General features: G+C 35.8%; 3 protein-coding genes across 5 annotated transcripts in view; 2 read left to right on the forward strand and 1 right to left on the reverse strand.

Annotated features, from left to right (window-relative positions):
• The window catches only part of dok4 (docking protein 4), a 36308-nt gene extending 33241 nt beyond the window's left edge, over window positions 1-3067 (forward strand). The window contains exons 8-9 of one of the 3 annotated variants that reach the window (XM_043245906.1): window positions 401-530; window positions 929-3067. In XM_043245906.1, the coding sequence (XP_043101841.1) occupies window positions 401-530; window positions 929-1071 (273 nt within the window). In that variant the 3' untranslated portion in view covers window positions 1072-3067. Of the gene's footprint in view, window positions 1-400; window positions 539-928 lie in introns of all 3 variants that reach the window. The other 2 variants (XM_043245908.1, XM_043245907.1) reach the window with 2 other exon arrangements.
• Window positions 3068-15235: 12168 nt separating this feature from the next.
• On the forward strand, window positions 15236-19359 carry dnaaf1 (dynein axonemal assembly factor 1). Its single transcript, XM_043243730.1, has 11 exons — window positions 15236-15419; window positions 15764-15863; window positions 15964-16055; window positions 16156-16377; window positions 16501-16667; window positions 16770-16891; window positions 17032-17198; window positions 17469-17620; window positions 17718-17918; window positions 18070-18126; window positions 18292-19359. Exons 1-11 carry the CDS (start codon window positions 15326-15328, stop codon window positions 18538-18540), a joined length of 1623 nt encoding a protein of 540 aa, XP_043099665.1. The 5' UTR covers window positions 15236-15325; the 3' UTR covers window positions 18541-19359.
• Window positions 19356-21652, reverse strand: nrn1lb (neuritin 1-like b). The gene is made up of 3 exons (XM_043243731.1): window positions 21040-21652; window positions 20116-20257; window positions 19356-20022 (listed from the first exon to the last, which is right to left on the reverse strand). The coding sequence occupies exons 1-3, from the start codon at window positions 21071-21073 to the stop codon at window positions 19740-19742; spliced, it is 459 nt and encodes a 152-aa protein (XP_043099666.1). The 5' UTR covers window positions 21074-21652; the 3' UTR covers window positions 19356-19739.
• Between the last annotated feature and the right edge of the window lie 296 nt (window positions 21653-21948).

Below are 21948 nucleotides of genomic sequence, written 5' to 3' on the forward strand. Positions count from 1 at the left end.
ACAGTTGAAACCAGTTGCACTGATTGATATGTATGTTTTTTGTTTTTTTTTAATCACAACAGTGATACATTTTTAGAACTATTTGATAAATTCAAAGTTAAAAAGAAGTGTTTATTTTAAATAAAAATTACGTCACTATGTAAAGCTGCCCTAATCGTGCATTTTTTAGTAATGTATTCTTGCTGAATAAAAGTATTAATTTCTTTTTAAAACACACACACACACACACACACACACACACACACACACAAGGCTTTAAAACAAAGCCTGAGAGATTGCAGTGAAAATCAACTGATTTTCTTGTCATACAACTTTCAAAACACCAGAACCAAAGCCATAATTTTGTGCTATTATCAGTCTAATTGAAATTCTTTCCCTTCTCTCTTCTGTCTTTCCTCAGCTTTTATCCAAGGGTTCAGAGGGGACGTCCTACCCCTGCACCCCCACAGCAATCTTACCACGAAGTGCTTTCTGGCACCACATCACCGGATCACAGGCTGGAGTAGACACTGCCAACGGTGACATGAACTGTATTTAAGTGTGATGTATTTATTTCTCAAGCCATATTAACTGAACATTTTTTTATTATTACTATTTGTCTTTGATCTTTGTCTCAGGAATAAATGACTTCAAAATATACAGAAATAGAAATGATTCCTTTTGGAATTGTAATAATCTTTTACATTATTATTGTTATATATATATATATATATATATATATATATATATATATATATATATATAGTTGGGCAGTAGTGTAAATATGACACTTGAAATTAAAATTTCTTTATAATTGTTGACCAATAATTATATGTTTACTAAAGCAACAAAATCTGTATAATAACCCAGAAATCACTATATTTTGGCACTTGCTTGTGCGTGCAATGTTAAAGAGACCTCTCCAGTAACACACCTCTTCCTCATTCAGGTGACATCTACGGTGACACTCAACCAGGGGTGGACACAGACCTCTTCTCTAAACACCTTCCTCCAGAACGACACTCCACCCTTCCCGTGGGCCACGGCTGCCCCCAACCCCCAACGCACTATCCCACGTACCCCAGCGAGTGAGCGGCTTTTAGCAGCGATGAAACCTTCCGTTTTTCACTTCTTGACCTCCCTCCACACTGCACTCTGCCCTAAGTTTTTCCATCAGCTCTTCTTCAGCAAAAGAAGATCCACGCTGCCATGCTGCCTCGGTTCCCCCTGAGCCTGCCAGCGATGCTGAGGGCGCTTTCTGTGGAATGAGGGAATGCACTGTGAAGCTTAGTGTGCTTCGATCGGAGCAGGGCTCACAGACCCTTTAAAACTGACATGAGAGATGTTGGGTCGCCTTCACAGTGCAATACGGTCACTCTTGCTGGGTTTCTGTGGAAGTAGAGACTGTAGGTTCTTCTCAGTAGTTTCTCTTACTCGAACTCTAATCTCATGCACGCTTTTCAACCCTATGCATGTCCCCCAACAGTTTAGCTACAGAGGGGTTTCTTGGTCTCCTGTAGAAGCCCCAACACAAGAGGGTGTCCGACTAAGCGGCCCGGAGGAAGGGCTGTCAGTTTCTTCTTAAACACTTCTGCTCTTCAGTACGAGTAATCCAAAGCGTGCTTTGATCAGATGCTTTAATCATCGTTTGATTGGCATATCTGTAAGACTTCACGAGCCCTGAGGACTTTGAGGAACCAGGAGCACTTTCTGAAAGTGGCATTTCGTATGGTTGTGTCTTTGTTTCTCCTTTTCCCTTTCTTTGAAGTGACTTAAATGGACAGTTCTGATGTACACAACTGTCTGTCCAGTCTCTCTGTCGTGTAATGAAGAAAGCCATTTGGACAGAGGTGAGGTGTGCTTCGTGCTCTCGTTGATCTTTTTGGTAGAGACGGAGTCACCGTTTTATCTGGAAGATGTCCTGAGGTTCAAGATTATGATTATACCCAGCTGAGACGGTCTAAGGAATTATTTATTTATTTATTGAAGATTACCAACTAAGCACAAGACAAATTGCAGTGTATCGTAGTACGTTTCCTTTTAGCAGCTCAGCAATTCTGTATGTAAAAGGTTTTTTGCTAGCACTGTAAAAGAGGAGGAGAAAAACATCTTAAATAAGGTGGTAGGCCTCACATGAGACATGTTTCTGGTTTTGCTTGTCAACTATCAGTAATTTCCATGAAATTAAGGGTATCATAATTGCTTTTATTTCTCAGCAGGCATTTATATTATGTGGCTGCATCATGTGTTCAATCTGTTCCTGTTTTTCTTATGCTGTAACTCTCAGTTTGAGACTCTCTGTATGTTGGAGCGGTTAGTGCAGCTGGGTTACTCATTGTAGTTTGATCAATCTGATCGACCAGGAAATTAAAGTTGGTTAACCAAGACAGTCCTGCTGGTTAAGCATTTTCAGCAGGGCCCTAATTGTTTAACCATCACTCGCTGTACTCTCTCTACTATCCATATAAATACAAGTGTCAGAAAGGCCAAAAATAAAATAAACACACTCTTAATATGCTGATTGAGCTACAGTTCTAAAGGTTTGACTGCTTGTTGCTTCATTTTCTACATAAATAGACATTCAGTGCTGGGATTTATTAACTCACTTTATGTGTGTTTCATTAAAAGGGCTTGAGCTGATCTGATTGTCATGATTGATAAGAATTTTTTTTTTTTTCAGGTTTTCTTGCAGACAGTTAAAAAAAAAATAATGTCACTATACATTTCAATGGCTATTCAAAGATAGGTACCTTTCATTTAAACTTTTTTTTTTTTTTTTTTTTTTATTTCCCATGTGTTATTTTCAGTTACTAATTTAGTAATGTAGCTCACTACACTAAAGTATGCCCACATAGATGAATGTCCACTGCTGTTGCGAGTTTAGTGTTAGATTTTATTTGTTAAAGAAATCAGTATGGGATCTATGACATTGATGTGACAGCAAAGCTAAAAATTCAGATGTTCCGTCACATGAATAAATTATATTTCAGAAACTCAAAAAAGAGTTGTAATATTTCAATTGTAGTAATATTTAACCATATCACTCTTTTTGCTGTATTTTGATCAATAAATGCATCCTTGTGGAGGATAAGAGACTCACTGAACTTTTAAATAATGATTGTTTTGGAGATTGCACATTTGTTTTGTTTTTTTATCAGTTGCTTTGCAGGTGTTTTTTCTATTAACTCTTAATAACTCACACCAGTAATACACAAAAAAAATAAAACATTCCTTATGATTGATATAGTAATTGAAATATAGTAAAGGAAATGTAGTAATTGAACATTCTTGTAATCACCCTAAAACAAATTATATATTTGTACATAAACAGCCAGCAAGTCCCTGGGGAGATTCTGGATCTGAAACTATCACTCATTGACATTGTGTTTAACAAAACAGTCTGTTTAAATCATCGGAAAGTTTTTAAGCTGCTCTACTGTAAAGCCTAATGCTGAAATGCGATGTGACAGACATGTTTATACCGTGAGGGCTCAAATAATAAAGATCTTAATGGAAGTACGTGAAGTGAAGAAGTGCTGAAAGGTTGTTTTGCTAAACATAAAGTTCAGTGCTCTGTATTACCTGTAAAACATGCTCTTTTGGGAGCTTTGCCAGTTCTTCAGCGGTTCAGTTTGGCATGTTACCATGAGTAGGAACCCTTTGCACGAGTTTTAATTGCCAAATGACATGTGTTCTGTAATTTTATTCTGTTAAATCATAGAAAAATATATGTTCTGAAATATTAAATTCCATACACAGCCAAGTTAACCATTTTACCAGCCACTCACCATTATTCATTCTTGTAATCCAGTTTCATAATTGCATTTCGGGACATTTAGCTGACTATTACTCTTAGTACTCTCCCATATTAACTAAAATGCATAACCCATTGAGAATGGAGGCAATTAAGCATAGAACTCCTCTCTTTCTCTGTAATGCCGTTTCTTCATCGGTCACTGCCAGACATATCAGCAAACAGCCTCTGTCTCAGGTGAGCTCATTATTATTTATTTCTTTTTGTCAGTGTATCTATTATTAATATTAGTATTAATATTAGTTAATAAATTACTGAGATTATTGAAAAGAAATATAATTCACCTTTTAGTATTGGAATTATTATAATGGCAATAAAGCAAATTCTGGTCCTGTGTTTCAGGTTGAGGACTATCACAGAAACTGACAGGAATGCACACCAATCTAAATCACAACCTACAGTTAAGGTATATGTGTTTTAATATGCCTAGGATAATACATTTTATCTCTTCGTTCATTCTTTTTCTGATCAATAAATAAATAATTTTCAGATGAAACACTCCCTGTATGTACACGTGTTCCAGGGCTCTCTGTAGTGTCATATGCCTGACACAAAACTGTCTAATTAATGTACATTGAGGTGGTGACAAGACAATGAAACCAAGACCTTGTTTAAATGTTGTATTTCAAGACATTGGTCAGGTTTTTTTCCACTCTTGTGTAGCATTACTTTCCTGTGTAAAAAATTAAAAGCCACTTTAGACTTTTGATAGCTAGTACATAACTAATGTAGTTAAGCATGGAATAAGTAGTTATGATTATTTACATTCGGTGTCGGGAATCATGATGTATTTGAATCCACTCGCTGACTCTTTGCTGTATGTTTTTATAAGAAAGGATGCTCATAGCATGCAAAGGTGTTTGTGTTGTAAGAAGCTACATGAAATTCAGGTTTAGCTCTTCAATTCAGCAGCTACTATGTTAATTTTGATCCCTCTTAACATAATGTGTATAAAGTTTCATCTGTCTCAAGTATCAAAGACAGCACAGGAAACAATTTATTGCATTCAACCACTTTACTGAGTACATAATTAGATTTTTAAGAAATGCTAACCAGATATTAGTCTGATTGCATGATGATAATGATGAGTATACCGAGCTCATGGTGGATGGATCTGGTTAAGTGTTAGCAGCTCCTCCCTCTCTGTTGTTTCCTCATCAGTTACTTTCAACTCTAATCAACCAGCAGCAGCAGCAGCTCATTGTCAGGTAAACCTCTTTCTTTTGCTCTATATATGCACAGACACTGCATTGTCTAGGGAATTATTTATCAGATTCAGAATATATATATTTATATATATAATTACATATTTTATACTGTCTATTATGTGAAAATAAATGAACGATTCTACTATGAGAGAGTAGCAAAGTCTGCATCAGTGTCTCTTTCCCAAAAACTTTCACAGAAACTAACTGGTCGTATATTGCTATTTGATCAGGACCACTTGGAGTTGCTTTTTTCAATGAATCAATCACATTTATGTAGCGCTTTTAAGAGTACAGATTGTATCAAAGCACTGAACGATATTGAATAGTAGAGTAGAGGTACAGTAATGTATAATGACAAGATTAACACTTAATTTTTTTTTTATTAAACACAGAGACGGTCTCTGTTATCAAATCGATGATAGTCACTAGAAGTTAAGTGTCCCCAACTAAGCAAGCAAGAGGCCGCAGTGGCAAGGAACCAAAAAGACCTTGAGAGAATCCAGGCTCAGCTGGGGGCCAGTTCTCCTCTGGCTGGACACCAAGCACTTAATTTCCAGTTCAATTTTAAAACGCATGTCACATTGTGCAAAGGACTTTGTGTGTGTCTATGACTGTGAGGCTCCGGTGATCTGTCCACGGGGCTCATCTAGGTCTTGGTGCTGATCCACCATCTGATCTGGTTATGAACTAAGAAAGAATAAGAAAGAAACATTGGTGTGTCATGGAGAGTGTTCCCGGTTCCAGCTGATCTAATTAATGCAGCCTAACAATCCTTTAACAGATTTGAATAACAGAAGCGTATTTATGTGTAAGCTAAGTTAAAGAGATGGGTCTTTAATCTAGATTTAAACTGACAGTGTATCTGCCTCCCAAACAGTGTTAGGCAAATTGTTCCAGAGTTTGGATGCTAAATAGAAAAAGGATCTGCCGCCCACAGTCGATTTTGATATTCTAGGTGTTATCAAATGGACAGAGTTTTAAGAACGCAGCAGACGTGCAGGACTATAATGTGGTAAGAGCTCACTCAAGTATTGAGGAGCTGAATCATTCTGGGCTAGTAATTAAAGATTTTAAAATGTACCCGATGTTTGATAGGGAGCCAGTGCCGTGTTGACAGAGCCGGGCTAATATGGCCATATTCACAATAAAGCTAATTCTGGTCCTGTGTTTCAGGTTGAGGACTATCACAGAAACTGACAGGAATGCACACCAATCTAAATCACAACCTACAGTTAAGGTATATGTGTTTTAATATGCCTAGGATAATACATTTTATCTCTTCGTTCATTCTTTTTCTGATCAATAAATAATTTTCAGATGAAACACTCCCTGTATGTACACGTGTTCCAGGGCTCTCTGTAGTGTCATATGCCTGACACAAAACTGTCTAATTAATGTACATTGAGGTGGTGACAAGACAATGAAACCAAGACCTTGTTTAAATGTTGTATTTCAAGACATTGGTCAGGTTTTTTTTTAGCTTGAGATGTTGATAGCTAGTACATAACTAATGTAGTTATGAGAGAGAAAGAGAGAGTTCTATATGTCTCTCAGAGGTAAGCAGTAAATTCTTTACTAAACTGTAACTTCATCTGCTTCAAAAAAAATGTTATTACCTCACTGGTGAGAAATGAAAAGCTTTTAAGTTGCTAAAATATTTTTAGTTTAATCTCTATATTTATTTGCTTGGTCAGTGTATTTGTGGGGTTTGGTCTTTTTCTATTGAAGACTGGAAGGACTTAGGATGTGATGGATGATATAATGTGGTCAAAACCAGCCTGCAATTACTTTAGCCATGTATTTCCCTAAAAATTATTTTACACCAGAAGATCCGTCAGCCGATCAGACTCGAGCATTCAACACACCGGTAGTACAATCAAGTGCAACTAATTCATTTGTGTAATCTGTTACATCATCTTACAACATAAAATGCATTTTTAATCAAAATGACTTTTTTTTTCCCATTACAGTTTGAACATCCTTAGCAGTTCACAGAACATGGCCTGCTCTGAATCCTCAACCAACGTGACATTCCAGTTGGAAACAAACTTTTTTGCCTTGTTGCTTGAGAAATTAAATTGGACATACGTGGAGACAGCTCTCTGTGCATCCTCAGCTGAAATGGTGGTCATCTGGATTATTTTCTCCATTGAGTTTGTTGTCATGTGTCTGGCGCTCTATGGATTGTGTTCTCTGCATAGATCTAACCAAGCTGTCCCTTCATTTGTCATTAATCTATTTGTTTGTGATATCATCCAGATTTTTGTCAAGCCTGTTATGAATTTTTGTATATTTAATAAACAGAGAAATTTATTTTTTTTTGTATTTCATGTTTACATCTTGAGCACAACAGTGAACATTGGCTTTATGGTCTGTATCTCCGTGGAAAGATACATAATGATCAAATTCCCTGTTTGGTACAGACTTCATCATTCCTGTAGGAATATAGTTCTGATATGCTTGTTGGTTTGGGCAATACACTGTGGATACATGGTGATAAATATGATTATTGCATTTAAAGTGGATTTGGAACTTGCATTTCTTCTCAATGTAATTATGTTTTTGTTACCTTATCCACTGGTTGTGTTTTGCTTTGTGGGTTCGTGGAAGGCACTGTCTCATTCGGTCGCAGTCACTCCTGATGAAAGAAAGAGGATTTTGATGATTCTGGCTCTTGTACTTTTCAGTTACACTGTGTTGTTTCTACCCAGCATTGTACAAAACATTATTTTTGCAGTATCGTTTAGTGATGGAATACGCAGTTATGATTATTTACATTCAGTGTCAGGAATCATGATGTATTTGAATCCACTCTCTGACTCTTTGATGTATGTTTTTATAAGAAAAGATGCTCATATCATGCTAAGTTGTTTGTGTTGTAAGAAGCTACATGAAATTCAGGTTTAGCTCTTCAATTCAGCAGCTACTCTTGATTTTGATCCCTCTTAACATAATGTGTATAAAGTTTCATCTGTGTGAAACTACTGAGTATCACATTTGAGTTTTGCGTTATAATGTCATAGGTCAAATGGAGAGCACATGTGTAGGTTACTGTACTTGGCCACATGTCGTGTTGCTTGAACAGACTAACCTTCAAGAAAATAAGGTTTTTATGCTGTGTATTATGTGGGAAGAAATGAATGATTCTACTATGAGAGTGTAGCAAAATCTGCATTTCAGCTCAGTACTAGTGTCACTTTCACAGAAACGTATGCACATGTTTCTATTGAGCTTTATAAATGCTAATAGGTTTAATTAGTGATTTATGTTGCATTTTCTTATTCCTGCTTATGAGGGTTTTTGTGTATGTGTGCTTAATGAAAGTCTGTTTCACAAGTTATTTTCTTCAGTAAAAGTATTGTTGAAATTATGATCGAAATATTGTATTTTCCATCTAACAAACCTGCACTTTCATTGACTGTATATTTATATCATAATGTATCTTTCTACCATTAACAATTAAATAAAATGTAAAACTATGGCTGAAATAATGCTCGTAAAGGTGGACTTGATGCCATTTTTAGACTGGTGTTAAAGATATAGTTCACCAAAATATCCATCATGTTTGGTTTATTTGTTGTCATGGCCAGCTTGTTCCCGACTGTAACATAAAAAGGATCACATATATGAACAAATATTTTGATATTAGAATACGATATTACTGCGCTGAGGTCGGTGTGCTGTGAAGTGTTCTTCTGCCATAAATTATAGTCACCTTTTTCATCTGCTTAAAACAATCGGCACATTTTTTGTGTCACCATACTTACTTGTGTAACTAGTCATTTAACTGTCTTTAATTAGGGAAAACATGGAAGTATTTGGTGGCTTTTAAATTTATCCATGTTTGGATCCTAAGGAATGAATGGAGCTAAGCTAACGCTAACATAGTGGTGCCACGAGCACTGAGATGGGAGAGATATGTATCAACTTAAGTTGAGGGAGAAACATAGTGGAATATGAAAAAACAATGGAGTTTTCCTTTAAGTCCATCAGAGGTGAAACAACACTGGCAAAGTTCTGATGAAAACTTCTGTAATAAATCATTCCCCAAAATCTACGCAACTCATGTCAATTAGAAGGGACATGAAAACTGCATATTGCTTTAACTTTAGCAGTAAAGGGTTTTACACAGCCCATATCTTACTACCTTACCTAAATAGGTGACAGTTGCTTTTCCGAATTCAGATTTAGCAAGATTGATAGTTAAATTAACCTTAGCTAAACCGTAAAATAGATCTATGTCTGGTTAAGATGTTTAGACCAGGATGAAATGTACAAAACAATGGCAATGCTGGTGCTTTTGCAGGTTTATGCGAGTCCTTTGCTGGTTTCTGATCGTTCTGTTGTTTATGCTAGTCATTTGCTGGGTTAAGCTGGTCCTTTTGCTGTTTTATGCTGGTATTTGCTGATTTATGCTGGTTCTTTTGTTGGTTTATGTGGGTCCTTTGCTGGTTTATGCTGGTCACGTGCTGACAAAGGACCAGCATAAATGAGCAAAAAGACCAGTTTAAACCAGCATAAACCATGATATTACAAACCACAAAATATAGTTAACCAGCATTTTTTTTTTCATCAGGGAGGAGCCATCGGGTTTGTTTGCAAACATACAAGGAGACCTCCATGAGCTCCATGCAATTAAGCATTAAGAACTCCTCTCTTTCTCTGTAATGTTGGTTCTTCATCAGTTACTGCCAGTCATATCAGCAAACAGCCTCTGTCTCAGGTAAAACCTTTCCTTTGGTCTTTTTTAATTGTGAGCTCAATATTCATTCCTTAGATGCTTTGTTTTGGTTTTTATCTGCATATTCATGCATCTAGAGTTAAGGTTTTGTTACTGTTGTTTTTTAACTTTTTTTTTTTTTTAATTCTCACAAACAACAAACCAGATTTTATAATTATATCAATTATTTATTATATAAATGAATGCATAAAATAAATCATTTTTATTCCATTCCATTGAGGATTTTGACAAGCACCCTTTGCATTTTAATCAGCATTGAGTTACATTTTTAATGCAGTATTAGTTATATTGTTAAAGAGCCATATTCACCTTCATGTTGATTTGGGTTATGCTATAATGGCAGTGAAGTAAATTCTGATCCTTTGTTTCAGGTTGAAAAGTATCACAAAAACTGAGAGGACGGACAGAAATCTAAATCACTACGTGCAACTAAGGTTACATGTGTTTTAAAGTGCATATGATAACAATTAATTTAATATTTTAAATGGCCAAATGATTCACTCTTTTTTATTTATTCATTCCTTTTATTGCCTGATTGTATATTAATTACATTCATTTAGCCAATTACATGAATTTTGAATCAAAAACAGATTTGTTTTTTATTACAGTTTAAGCAGACCAAGCCCCGTTTATGTAACATGGCCTGCCCTGAAACATCAACCAATATCACATTCCAGTTGGAAGCTGACTATTTAGCTTGGATAGCAAAGAAATTAAACTTGACATCTGTAAGAACAGCTGTCTGTGCATCCTCAGCTGAAATGGTGGTCATCTGGATTATTTTCTCCATTGAGTTTGTCGTCATGTGTCTGGCGCTCTATGGATTGTGTTCTCTGCATAGATCTAACCAAGCTGTCCCTTCATTCATCATTAATTTATTTGTTTGTGATATCATCCAGATTTGTGTCAAGCCTGTTCTGCATTTTTGTGTAATGAAGATATCAAAAATATACTTCTTTTATTTAGCTTATATGTATTTCTTGAGCGTACTGGTTAACATTGGCTTTATGGTCTGTATCTCCGTGGAAAGATACATAATGATCAAATTCCCTGTTTGGTACAGACTTCATCATTCCTGTAGGAATATAGTTCTGATATGCTTGTTGGTTTGGGCAACACTCTGTGGATACATGGTGATGGATACGATTATTGCATTTAAAGTGGATTTGGAACTTGCATTTCTTCTAAGTGCAATTATGTTTTTGTTACCTTATCCACTGGTTGTGTTTTGCTTTGTGGGTTCGTGGAAGGCACTGTCTCATTCGGTCGCAGTCACTCCTGATGAAAGAAAGAGGATTTTGATGATTCTGGCTCTTGTACTTTTCAGTTACACTGTGTTGTTTCTACCCAGCATTGTACAAAACATTATTTTTGCAGTATCGTTTAGTGATGGAATAAGTAGCTATTATGATTATTTACATTCAGTGTCAGGAATCATGATGTATTTGAATCCACTCGCTGACTCTTTGCTGTATGTTTTTATAAGAAAGGATGCTCATAGCATGCTAAGTTGTTTGTGTTGTAAGAAGCTACATGAAATTCAGGTTTAGTCCTTCAATTCAGCAGCTACTGTTAATTTTGATCCCTCTTAACATAATGTGTATAAAGTTTCATCTGTCTCAAGTATCAAAGACAGCACAGGAAACAATTTATTGCATTCAACCACTTTACTGAGTACATAATTAGATTTTTAAGAAATGCTAACCAGATATTAGTCTGATTGCATGATGATAATGATGAGTATACCGAGCTCATGGTGGATGGATCTGGTTAAGTGTTAGCAGCTCCTCCCTCTCTGTTGTTTCCTCATCAGTTACTTTCAACTCTAATCAACCAGCAGCAGCAGCAGCTCATTGTCAGGTAAACCTCTTTCTTTTGCTCTATATATGCACAGACACTGCATTGTCTAGGAATTATTTATCAGATTCAGGATATTAATGTTATTTTCGATTTACTGCGTATGGAACTGTTACTATCAGATTATACAAGGATTTTACTTTGTGTTATAAATCCATACAAACAGACATTAAGAAATTGAATTTATACTGTTTATATTGGGAAATAAATTAAATATTATAATATGGAAGTGTAGAAAATCTGTCATGTATTTCAGCTGAATTGAAGTTTCACAAAAACTGAACAAATATTCATCACAGAAACTAAGGTAAGTATGGTTTCTATTGTGCTCTGTTAATGTACACTGTAAAATTAATTAGCAATTTACTCTCTGTGCTTTCCTGTTACTGCTTATAAAGTTGTCAATTTTCTAAAATATATACAAAAGCTTCCTTTTGAAATGTGTACATTTGTGCGCTGCACATTTCCATAATTAATCTCTCTTTTGCCATTGACAATTAAATAATGAAACATTTAAAACTATGTCTGAAAATTATATTTGTAAAGGTTACCTTCACAGCGTTCATCTGATCTGTAGACTGCAGTTTCCCATAAATGTTTAACTCTGTCATCATTTTATAGTAAATAACAGAATAAATAAATTCCATTTATTTATTTATTTTTAAAATACCTCATTTTCATCATCATTTGACCATCCAGAGACCATCCAAGACACAGGGAATGGCTGGAACATCAACCAATAGGACCTTCCAGCTTGAAATAACCCAGTTTCCATGGGAAATTGATGATTTGAAGTGGACATTTCTGGAAAAAGTTCTTTGTGGATCCACAGTTCAAACAGTGATTATATGGATCATTTTCTCTGTAGAGTTTCTTGTCATGTCTTTGGCATTCTATGGGTTGTGCTGTCTGATCAGACCTAACCAAACTGTCCCTGTATTTATCATAAACCTCTTTATTGCTGATTTCATACAGATTTGTTTCAGACCGATCCTGAATTTTTGTACATTCAATGTTATCATTGCATTTATCTATTATATTTATTCCTTGTGTATTATAGCTAATGTTGGCTTCATGGTGTGTATCTCCTTGGAAAGATACATAATGATCAAATACCCTGTTTGGTACCGACTTCATAATGCTCCTAAAAATTTAGCTCTGATAAGCTTGCTGGTTTGGGCAATACCAAGCGGAATTATCGTGATTGATGTGATTATTGCACTTAAAGGAAAGGTGGGACATGCATTTATCTTAAATGCATTTGTTTTATTGATGCCTTATCCATTGGTTTTGTTTTCCTTAGTAGGCTCATGGAAGGCACTGTCTAATTCTGTCACAATAACCCCTAATGAACAGAAGAAGATTTTAAGGATTCTGGCCCTTGTACTTTTCAGTTACACCATGTTGTTTCTGCCAAGCATTATTCAAAGCATTATTATGACATTTTCCTTTGAGCTTGGTCTAAGATTTCATGATTATTTATTCACGGTGTCAGGAATCCTGGTGTATTTAAATCCACTCGCTGACTCTTTGCTGTATGTTTTCTTAAGGAAAGATGCTAATAGCATTTGTCGATGTTTGTGTTGTGAGAAGCTGCTTGAAAATCAGACACAGACACAAAACTCCTCCAGTTCTTTATCTAGGAGGAGTGAAGTGCAAATCAGCATCCAAACATAGAGAAACCACTGAGTTACAATATTAGTTTGATTAATCAATAGTTTTCTTTCCTATTTTTTTTTCCAGTCGAAAATGGATATGTTCAAATTAAATATGTTCAAATTAATCTAGATTGTACTCTTACACTAGGATTTCACTTGATGCCACCCCTGTCATACCCTCTTAAGACCAGAGAAAAACGTTTTAGGAAAATATTAATTTTCAATTATTCATATGTTCATTTATATTTTATGCTATTTCCTATTACCGGTACATTTTTAGTTTTCAAGATTTTTAAAGAGATTTTTTTTTTTTTTTCAACTACGTTGTAACGGAATGATTCTATATACCTTTTTTTATTTCTGCAAAATGTGTGTAAAATGGTCATAAACAGGTTTTCTCATTATCTACAATTTTATCTTTTAAATAAAACTAATTTGCATATTAATGTTAATTTAATTTAAAATGTAAGATTTTTTATAATAATGTATAATGTAATGTATCATTTATTTGTTATGTCTCCCAAAATGTGTAATAAACATGCTTTTAGTCTCAATGTCATTTGTCGACATGTCTTGATTTGTAAGAGAAAGTCTATATTTTGTTCTGAAAGCCTATAACATTTTCCTGAGATGTTGATTTATGACGCACAATGTTTGGTTAATAATTCTATACTGTACTCAAGGAACAAGAAGCAATGATCAAACCAAAAAAGGAACCTAATGGGAACAGGAAAGACCAAATACAGGCATCAAGGGAAATACTTTGGCAAGGAAAACACATGGGGAACAAAACACAACCCGAGACAGGACACAAGTCTGACATTTACTTTTACCGTCCGTGCCTCAGTTGTGTGGTAAATGCGCTATGAAATTATTGCAGGGTAAATTAATTTTAATAGACCTATAAATTAAATAATAAAAGTATAATAAGAAGAATAATTTAATACATTATTTTGAAATGCCAAATATTAAGATATCACTGGCTATTGTCCATATACGGCAGGGGTCACCAAATTCGGTTCTAGAGGTCCTGTGTCCCTGCAGAGTTTAGCTCCAGCCCTAAGCAAACACACCTGAATCAGCTAATCAAGCTCTTACTAGGTATACTTGGTCTAAGACTTCATGATTATTTAGTCACAGTGTCAGGAATCTTGGTGTATTTAAATCCACTCGTTGACTCTTTGCTGTATGTTTTCTTAAGGAAAGATGCTAGCAGTATGATTCAATGTTTATGTTGTGAGAAGCTGCTTGAAAATTAGACACAGACAGAAAACTCCTCCAGTCTAGGAGTAAAGTGGCAAAGCAGTATCCAAACATAGAACCATATTAGTTTGATTAATCAATAGTTTTGTTCACTTCCAATAAGGATTTTCTTCTTTTTTTCCAGAAAATGTGCATGTTGAACCCGTTATACGCTGAAAAATATTGAGTAATATTGATTGGAAATATAATCTGCATTGAAACATTCAGCCTCATTCATCATTCATTTAGATCTTAAATATGACATTAAACAGACAAGATAGGCTGAATGTTGGTAGCATGCCATGTGTTTTGTAGGTATAGGCTTAACGCCCACATTGTATTCCTAAACCACAACTCTGGAATTAATATTCCACTCAATCTGTCTTCATTAAAAGCTGATACAATTTTGGTTTTACACCTGATATTTGGGTAGTGTTTTCTTTGGAAACAGCGCTCATTTTTAAAAAGCAGAGCCTACTTGTCCTCTCAGCATCTGTGTAACTGTCGCTTAAAGCGCACGTGCTACATGTAGTACAGTTGCTTAGTTTTCCTAAAATAATTTCCTCAGTCTTCACTAGATATAGACAATTTTAGTTCAGTGCGTATAGGTCTATCAGCACAGGCGGGCCACGGCTTCTGTACGATTCATGGCAGCCCGCCACCCGCCGGCAGAAGACAGGATCGCCTCAGAAGCGCGCACAAAAGGGGCTGCCGCGTCGGGTCTCTATGGAAACTACACAAACTTCAAGGTAAGCACTGTTAGCGGCTATTAAGCTAAGTTAACGGTTGGTCGGTGGTGCAGTATCATTGCTAAATACAGGCAAAAATGAAAGTTTCCACAACACTGAACGCGGAGGAAGGAACCGGGGGTGAATCTGAAGAAAAAGACACGAGTGAAGGTGTTGTGTCTTTCGCTCCAGGTAACGTTTACTTTCTTAAAGTCTTAAAGTCTAACTCATTCAAAGGCCTTAATCAAAATAGTAGGCTTAAAACAACTGCCTCAGCAACAAAGTCTTGTCCGGCGTTAGTAAAACTGTAATATTATCTTTAATTTCCGGTCTTGCGTGGTTATATCTTGCTGCTCCGACTTTAAAATAATAATTGTATTGTTACTGTATTGTATTGTTACTGTATTATTTCCTTTTTCTTAAAATTCCTAAAATAATAAAGAATAAATATTTTATGGTGGGTAAGTGTCTCCTTTTACTATATATATATATAAAGCCTGATTTGATAGCCAATAGTAATAACACTTTTTTCAAAGGCCAGGAGTCTCAGAGTGCAGCTGCTGATGGGACAAAGGTTAACGCTGACACAATAGAAACCAATGCATTAGAAAGCAACACAGTTCATTCAGGTCCCAGGTGATTTTTATTATATCTATATTATTTTTAGTTCTGTATGACATATGTGGTTGTCTAAGTTCTACAAAATGCTGAATTATATTTTCTTGTATCTTCTAAGAATTACCAAACAGTTTTTAAGGGAACATTGCAAGAAAAACAAACTGTACCTGACACCAAGGCTGAATGACACACTTTATCTTCACTATAAAGGTTTGAAATTTCTACATTTGAAATACTGTCTTAATATTGCATCTTTGTGTTATTTTTCTTTTCAGCTCTTTATGGAAAGTTTGTTACTTCTGCATTGTAGGTTTTTCTTGTATTGAGGGTTTGGAGGAGTACACTGGCCTGCGCTGCCTGTGGCTGGAATGCAATGGCATTCGCAAGATTGAAAATCTGGAGAACCAGACAGAGCTACGCTGTCTTTTCCTCCATCAGAACCTAATCCATACTCTGGAAAACCTGGAACCACTCAGCAAGCTTTGCACCCTCAATGTCTCAAACAATTATATCAAGGTCATTGAGAACATATGTGAGTACAAACCCACACAAATGAAAGTGGCACCACACAATGTATTGTTAACAACCGTTGCCTGTATTGAATTGCTTGCTATTCCTCAATGTGCTATAATGTCATTTATCGTTTGTTTTTCAGCCTGCTTGAGCGAACTGTCCACTCTACAGATCGCCCATAACTCACTTGAAAATGTGTGTGACATGGAGGAGCTGTCAAGCTGTCTATCCATCAGTGTTCTTGATCTGTCTCACAACAGAATCAGTGATCCAGCCCTCATCTGCGTTTTGGAGAGAATGCCTGACTTGGTAAGAAACAGTGTATCACTTTCCTTGTATGCATAAACAGCAATGCTTGCTTCCGTGGACTGAATTGCTTGAAGTTAATTCATGTTTATTCGAATTTGCCAGCGGGTGTTAAATCTAATGGGTAATAAGGTCATCAAAAAAATCCCAAACTACAGGAAGACTCTGATTGTGCATCTCAAGCAGCTGACCTATCTAGATGACCGGCCTGTGTTTCCAAAGGACAGGTTAGCAACATTGTTTTCTGTGCTAAAGCCCATAGTGCAGTTGTCTGAAATCCAGCATGGTCAGTTAGGGATAGTTTTTGTTACTAGTTCATCTAGATGCTTTTGTCGAGTCTTTTATTGAAGTTTGCATTCATTCACAGAGCATGTGCAGAGGCATGGGCAGCTGGTGGTTTGGAAGGTGAGCGAAAAGAAAGAGAAATGTGGGAAACGAAAGAGAGAAGGAAGATTCAGGAGAGTTTGGATGCAATGGCTGCTATCAAAGAGAACGCACTGAGAAGACGGCAGGCTCGAGAGCTTTTGGAGAAAGGTAAACACATAAAGTTCTCATATTAACTACCATTCAAACGTTTAGGAATTAAACTTTATATTAACATTTTATTTAGATGCCTTAAACTGCCAGACTTTTACACTCTTTAACTGTTACAAAAGATTTTTCAAATAAATGGTAGGCATAATCATCTTTCAAAAAATTACCAACCCCAACCTTTTGAACAGTAGTGCGCACACTCATATTTTCTCACCTCCTTCTGACACAGTGCATCATTAAAACCTTACAATTTATCCTTATGAATCATAGAGCCTCCAAGTCCTATTCCTGAGGATCAGAGCCTTCAAGATGAAACACAAGAAACTACAGAGAGTGACTCTTCAAAAAAAGAGCAAGAACAACCTGATCCATCAGCTTCAGAGTTGGACAACACTTTCAAACATGTATCTGATGAAGAACAGGTAATCCAAACAACGCTTGATCAAAATCATTCCAACCAGTCAAAACCGGAGACAGCAGACAGTTTCAAAACACATTCTCCATCTATCATTTGACCAGAAACAGACTGGCCAATCAACCCGGGCACTGAAGACTGAAGAGGAGAAGTACCAGAAAATAAGTGTTCACACAAAACCATCAGAGTCACATCAGAGTGGGATAGTCTCGGCTGCAGGCCCTGGAGCTCTCGTCACTGAACTGATCTCTGAAGATGAAATAGAGTCCATCACCCTGTCAGATGAACCTGTATTAACAATTGATGTGAGGACTTACTCCATTGCTCAGATCAGTATAACTTTAGGTCGCTTTTACAATCAATAGAATTTCTTTGCACTGTATATTTGAATTACACAGAAACTTTGTACAATAGTTCAGTGCAAAAATAAGATTTTTGATCCTAATTTCTTCCTAGGATCTGCCAGACCTCGATGATGATGAAAATAGCCTTATATTCTCAACAATGTCATCAGTAAGTGCAGGGTTATTTCAATTTTCTAAAACTAAAACCATTAAATACTATAAAAGTATCTCAGTGATAGTAAAATAACACTTAGTGAAAAAGTCAAATATTTAACATGATTTAATTTTCTCAGTTGTGATGAAACATTGTGATTCAAGTTTATGTCTTTTTCAGAGTGTGGTCCGTCCAAAGATTCAGGTCTCTGGTGATGACATGGAATCAGAGGCTCTTACGAGTTTGTATCACTTTCCTCAGTCAGACACTGTGTCCACTGATCATTCTCAGCTGCTTATTAATGTCTCCACTAAGAGAACCTCAGTCAAGCAGCAGAGTCCTTCCTTCTCTGGTCAAGCAGAGGCAGGGGATGACTTCCCAAAGCCAGAGGAAAATAGAATGACTGTTTTGATTGAAGAGCTTGACTGAGTTTTAACGGTTGAGCAAATGGATAGAACTATTTTCTAGTGTTTTCTAACCCTAATGTTCCATCACAAACCTTGGATGTGTATTTAAAGTGATCACCCCAAAAACAAAAATTCTGTCATCAAGTACTCACCTTCATGATGTTCCAAAACCATAAGCTTTTATTCATCTTCAGAACACAAATTAAAGTATTTTTGATTAAATCCAAGAGATTTCTAACCCTGCAAAAGCAAATTGTCCATGTAATATCAGTGGTTTAACCATAATTATGTGACATAATTAGCTACTTTTTGTTGTCAAAGAAAAAAACTATTGAACAGTTCTTCTCCTCTGACTTATTCCACCATTATGTAGAATGCTATTATGCATGTGGATGCTGTCTTTATGAGTATGTGTCCTCATACTCTCCACAATGAGGGCAGATGGGATTAAGAGGAGAAGAATTGTTCAAATAAAGCCATTATATTTTTTATTTCTTTGCACGTGAAAACTATTCTTGCAGCTTTGTAAAATTACGGTTGAACCACTAATGTCACATGGATTACTGATGTCCTTGCTATGTTTTGGGACCTTGGAGATTTTCAGTCATGTTGCTGTCTGTGGAGGGTCAGAAATCTCATCAAAAATATCTTAATTTTTTTGTGAAGATCAACAAAGGTCAAACAAATGACAAGTAATTAATGACAGAATTAAAGTTTGGGGGGAAACTATCCTTTTAAATTTGATGTCTACCTGATTTATAAAAGATGTTTAACTTTAAATCACCAAATCACATTAATCATTTAAATAAAATAATAAAAATACAATAAATTGCTTTATATTTTATTGCAGATATTAAAAATGCATTTTGCAGATACTTCAAGACTCTTGTATATAATTTATATATATCATATGTTAGTATAAGAATATATCAGTTATTAATATAATTATATAATTACGATCTTTGACACAAACAGATATTAAATCCTGTATTGAACCATTAGATTTGAGCACAGAACATGGCTGATTTTTATAGAAACCTTTCATCATAATTGTTAAACAAGCAAAAACATAAGTGTCTTGAATATCTTATCAAAGAGCATGCATATTACATTACACATGAAATTAAATAAAACATACCAAGGTAAAAGAGTCTATGCAGATACATGTATGTGTCTGTAGCACTGTCATTGGCATCAGTTCAGCTATGTTAAATCGAGAGGTTACATCCAAAGCAGCAGGAGAAGTGAGAAGCATATGAGGAGCAGCTCTTTACTGACAGAATGAGCAAGTCCTTTGAGTGTTTCCTGGTTGCTTTGATCAGCATTGGGAACCAGAGGTGTGCTTGCAGTCGCTGCTTCAGTACGACTGGCACACATGTCGTAGAGGTTACCAGCAAATGCTGTTTTCCGGGATTCTGCTCTCAAAGATTCCCAAATTTCCGCTGCATCACCTCGGCAGCCTGACAAGACACCACTCACACACACCTGGAAAGCATCCCATGACCTGCAGATGTGGAAATGCAGTGTATAATGTATATATTTAAAAGAAAAAAAAAACATTTTGTGGAGGGTATATTTGTGTGTTAATGTGCCTCACTTGCATATGGAGTTGATGTCTTGTGGGTTATCAGTCTTGGAGCTCACACTGTCACCCAAAGTGACCAGACATTCAGCAAAACCCCTGTATACAGAACTACATGGAGGTGTTACAGCTGCACTCAGCACAGAAGAACAGAGACCTGAGAGGGAAAAAATCAAGGCAGATCAGAATCAAAATCAGAAAGACTTGCCTTGGTGACTGGAGCTTTCAATGCATAAGAAAGTACAGACATACTGCGGAGCTGACAGAAATCAGTCAATAAAATAAGAATCAACACAATAATACTAACAGTATTAAAATATTGCAAATGCACTTCAATTGGCATACGGCATAAACTAATGTGTCTTCTGGAACTCTATGATATTATGAATTATGAAGACATACTCTGTAACATTTTATTGTATGTTTATATCTATGCGTGTCTATTTCACTACTATTAGATGCTGTTGTACGTCACATGGATTAATCTAGGGATTAGACCCAGAGCAAAAATGACATTTAATCTGGTTGCAGAACAACTCGAAAAGACAAATCTCACTCAAAAAAATATTACAAATTTCACTCCTCTAAAAAAACCCCTCTATCTTTACTTAAAAAAGAAATATAAGGGTTACTACTCATTCATTTAGTAGTTAAGGAACATTAGCTACTGCCACATCAGCAATTTCTGAACCTCAAAGAAATTGTGTTTTTATTTTTGATGCTATGGCTTTTATGGTTTGTATTGCATATTATACACTATGACTGGCAAATAATTCACACCTATTCAAGGATTTGAAAAGCATACACAATATATATATATATATATATATATATATATATATATATATATATATATATGATATATATGATAATTTATGATATTACACACACAAACAAACAAGTTTGTAAACTGAATATGAAAAAAGACTTTTGACTTACTGAGGCAGAATAAAATGAACAGCAGCAGATGCATTCCGTTGAACAGCCAGAATGTTCAGTTGAACACCACATGCACAGGAGCGCCTAACATTTACACTTTAACACACAATCATGTACAAATAATCCAAATCTTCTTGAGGTCCCATTCACTTTCCTTGACATCTCATCCACCTTCCTGTTTCAGGAAAGAACTGCAACTTTGAAGCCAACTGTTGAGCCTGATGGATAAACGGGGGCTGTGACATCTGATTATTAAAAAGGGGGAAAACTGTGGGATTACAGATTATTTCCGGCTACGCTGTTCATCATATCAGAAAAGAACTATATACCTCCCGTGACAATGGTTCTATATGGCTTAGAGTATTGGCTGTTTTGTCTCTCTCTCTCTCACTCTGTCACATTCATGCACAATATACAAACAGATGGAAAAAATCCCAGTAGAACTGTCATTTTAATTCCAGCATGGTACTTTCTATTACACACACAGCGGACAAGCCTCCGTCTGATTGACAGGCTTGGATTATGTCATTGCGTAAATCTAAAGGGAGAGGAGAATAAAGACGGATTACTATCTCTTATATAAAGCCATTACTATCAGCTCCTCTCTCTTTCATTTTCCCTGTCGTTGAATCTGTCAGTTTTCCTAATATTCATAATGTGTTTTGGACATGGAATAATTGTATATCACAATATAATATAATAGAAACAACTATGTATGGCATGGTATTAATATTTTTACCAGCTAAAATGGTTTTAAGTCAGTTATTTCTATCTTTTGCTGCAGTGTGTCTAGATAAAATATCAGTTTACATTTCCAAATATTAATTTTGCCATTAATGGTAATAATCCAGTGATTTTTTTTGTCTGACAACAGCCAGTGCTCCAGACAGAGATATGATCTCCTCATCA

The sequence above is a fragment of the Puntigrus tetrazona genome, chromosome 7, assembly GCF_018831695.1.
Source record: "Puntigrus tetrazona isolate hp1 chromosome 7, ASM1883169v1, whole genome shotgun sequence".
Classification (NCBI taxonomy): domain Eukaryota; kingdom Metazoa; phylum Chordata; class Actinopteri; order Cypriniformes; family Cyprinidae; genus Puntigrus; species Puntigrus tetrazona.